The 3500-nt window shown below is 45.0% G+C and overlaps 1 protein-coding gene across 1 annotated transcript; it reads left to right on the top strand.

Annotated features, from left to right (window-relative positions):
- Positions 1 to 969: 969 nt before the first annotated feature.
- LOC125527723 (leucine-rich repeat protein 2-like) lies at positions 970 to 3237 on the top strand. The gene is made up of 6 exons (XM_048692240.1): positions 970 to 1347; positions 1742 to 1813; positions 1903 to 2046; positions 2276 to 2347; positions 2438 to 2509; positions 2798 to 3237. The coding sequence occupies exons 1-6, from the start codon at positions 1121 to 1123 to the stop codon at positions 2865 to 2867; spliced, it is 657 nt and encodes a 218-aa protein (XP_048548197.1). The 5' UTR covers positions 970 to 1120; the 3' UTR covers positions 2868 to 3237.
- The last annotated feature ends 263 nt before the right edge of the window (positions 3238 to 3500 follow it).

The raw sequence follows: 3500 nt of genomic DNA, 5'->3' as shown, positions 1-3500 counted from the left end.
CTACTACCCTTAATAAAATGATGTAGGGGAATCAGCTAAGATTGTACGTGTCTTTCATAGTGGCGTTATTTTCTATCATGAGCCTAAATTTTGATCTGTTATGTTCCATTATGTACTAAGATTATATTCACTTTTGATTTCCTGTATTGTAAATAAGAGTCTTGAGACCCCTTAAGTCTTTAGATATGCCGTGCTTAGTGAAAAGAGGGGTTAGATACATCTGTCTTTCTTCGTCCACCAAAGAAAAGTTGGTATTTGTTTCTCGAACCTGATATGGATGTTTTAGGGAAAACTACATAGCGGGACTGAGATTGCCGTCAAAAGATTGACATCATCATCAACTCAAGGCTCAACAGAATTCACTACTGAGGTTGAAATAATTGCAAATCTTTAAAAACAGAAATGTAATAAGGATACTTTGGTTTTGCATTCAAAGGGAAAAGCGGTTTCTGGGGTTTCAAATTCAACAAGAGAGAGATCATCCTTGTCTACGAATACATGCCAACCAAGAGCGGGGGTAGAAAAAACGCCTCGGGCCAAGGTCTATTTTCTCTAAAACTATATTCACCGAGATTTCAATTCTAAATTGTTCTATCAAGATTTCAAAGAATTTTTATAATTCAGATGTCAATTCAACTTTAATCTTGCGGTGGTTATATGGATCCTGAACATATCATGTCTAGTAGGAAATTCTGAGCGAGGTCTGATGTGTATAGAGTCGGCATCATGGTTCCTGAGATCATGAATTGCTTTTGCCTGCACCGTATCTTTCAGTTCCATGTACTACAAGCTTTTTGATCGGCTCGGTCCAGCTTTTCTTTTATTCTCTACCTCCTGTCCTTGTCACTTTTCATTACTGACGCAGCTTCCACCCCAGTGAGCCTCTGCAGATAAATCGATTCCTCCGCGTGCTCGGTCCAAAGTTTGACCGTGGACTTGTACCCTCCCTTTGCCGTATTGACCACGCCCCCACTCGGTCACGCAGCGCCTTCCCCATTTCCACAACCGCCCGTCCTCCTCCTCCTCCCCCTCCCACGCTACAGCAGAGCAGCAGCAGCAGCAGCCCCGTCGATCTACTCCGCGCTCCTCTCCCCCCCAGACCCGGCCGCTCCTCGCCGCCATGGCGCCTCGCGTGCCCTCCTCCCTCCTCCTCGTCGGCGCCGCGCTGCTCCTGGGCCTGGCGGCCGGCGCGGCGCGGGCGTCCAACGAGGAGGGGGACGCGCTGTACGCGCTGCGGATGCGGCTGTCGGACCCCAACGGCGTGCTCCAGAGCTGGGATCCCACCCTCGTCAACCCCTGCACCTGGTTCCACGTCACCTGCGACACCGCCAGCCGCGTCGTGCGCCTGTAAGCTACCGCTCGTTCCCCTCTCACCCACCTCCGTTCAATCAATCAAAGCTTTCGTCTTCCAGGGTTTCCCCGCGCCTGCTCAGATCAGCCCAGAAATCCCAGCTCGATTTGAAACTACTGCTAGGTCAAACTGCTTGCGCGCTGGCAGGGATATCCATGGTCTTTCATCTTTGGTCTTGCACTTGCTTCTTGTTTAAGGGATTGATAGCTTAAGCAACAGTTGAATAATCATACTAACTGTTCATTCAAAAGGGCCGATTTATATAATAAAAAGAACAACTTGCAAGCATAATCAGTAGTTGTGGCGTCTGTCATAGTTCAACAATATTGCGTCCTGCTGGTTGGATGACCATGTTGTCTGTCTGACACTCTTTGTGGCAAACTTGTGCAGGGATTTAGGCAACTCCAACGTCTCCGGCTCCATCGGCCCCGAGCTCAGCCGCCTTGTGAATCTTCAGTACCTGTATGTGCCCCTGTGATGAATTCCACCGTCTCTGTTATTCAAACGGAGCAAAATGGTTTTGATTTCCTCAATTGGAACTTGATTTGCAGGGAGCTGTACAGGAACAACCTCAACGGCGAGATCCCAAAAGAGTTGGGCAAGCTGAAGAATTTGATCAGCTTGGATCTGTATGCCAATAAGCTCACCGGAAGAATCCCCAAGTCGCTTTCCAAGCTCAGCTCGCTGAGATTCATGTATGTATTATCCTCTGATTGCACTTCATTCCTCCACAGTACAAATGCCCCCTCTAAAAAAAACTACAGCACTAATTCATGGCATCTTTTGTCCAAGTGATGTACCCAAAATGGCTTGGGCAGTCGTGGCCATAATTCTGAATAAACTGAAATGCAATTTAAAAACATATAGTATCAATTCATATGTGAACAATTTTCCCCAAGCGAATACTAAAGTGATTTCTTATAGGCGTTTGAACAACAACAAGCTTGCTGGATCTATTCCACGGGAGCTGGCCAAACTCTCCAACCTTAAAGTCATGTGAGTGTGCATCTTAACATATGTATACCAGATTTAGTTGTGCCGTTGATTCTCTATGGTTGCTGACTTTTAAGTCATTGTGACATGCAGTGATTTGTCTAACAATGACTTATGTGGGACGATCCCCGTCGATGGTCCATTCTCAAGCTTCCCTCTTAGAAGGTAATATCTCAAAGTCCACTAGCATATTTTGTGGAACTAACATGGATCTGGAGACCTAAAAACCTCTACATTTGTACTGTGATGTCCTCAAGGGCGATGGTCTAGTTTTTCATGATTGCGTAGACTAGAGATGTTAGGATGATGGTGTTTGAGGTCGTGTCATTCATAAGTTTTTTTCGACTGCTGTGTCATTCATAACTTGATAGCTTTCATATCAGATATGGCATCTTCTCTGAGAATGAATTCATCCGATGAATGGCTAATAAGACATAACTGTTACTTTTCCAGCTTCGAGAACAACAGCAGACTGAACGGCCCGGAGCTGCAAGGATTGGTTTCCTATGACTTTGGATGCTAGAAAGCGCTGATGCACACGACAATGCACGTGGAAGGAAGGCAAAAAATTATAGTAGTACAACAAATAGTAGGAAGCTTAGCACTACAACATGTATGGCTTGCGATACATGCAGCAGAAGATGAAGAAGGTATGTGAGCATAGGGTCTGCGTTCGGTACTCAGACCCCAGAAGGAAAAGAATGGGATGTGAGAAGTCTTAGCTTGATCGATTGTTATTGCCGTATTGTAAATTGTAATAAGCTGCTTAGTACCGCAGCTAAGCTGACCTCTTGGGTCCATTGAGTAAGCCTTTGCCAGTTCGGAACTAAATCCCAGCTGATGAAGTTATGTATCTCAAGTTTTATCTACAAACGATCCACATCTCTTTGTTATGTTAGTATGGTTGAAGTACAAGCATTGTAGTGCAAAACAATATGAAGACTTTGTGCGGGTGAGAAGACGAAAGAAAAACCAGACGAAAAAAAAGGCAAAAAAAAACCAGACGAAGGTGGGACGAAAAAAAACCGACGGAGACTACCAACTGCTCCATTAGGAGTAGAGATTATCCATGAAGCCTTTGGTACTTTATATCTTTACAAGGAAGGAACGAAGCTACGCCAGTGTATTTTTGTAACGACATTTAGTTGTATAGGCA

Source organism: Triticum urartu, unplaced genomic scaffold (assembly GCF_003073215.2).
Source record: "Triticum urartu cultivar G1812 unplaced genomic scaffold, Tu2.1 TuUngrouped_contig_4371, whole genome shotgun sequence".
NCBI classification, from domain to species: domain Eukaryota; kingdom Viridiplantae; phylum Streptophyta; class Magnoliopsida; order Poales; family Poaceae; genus Triticum; species Triticum urartu.
Note: the sequence above shows the minus strand (reverse complement) of the source record. Positions and strands in the feature narration are given on the sequence as shown.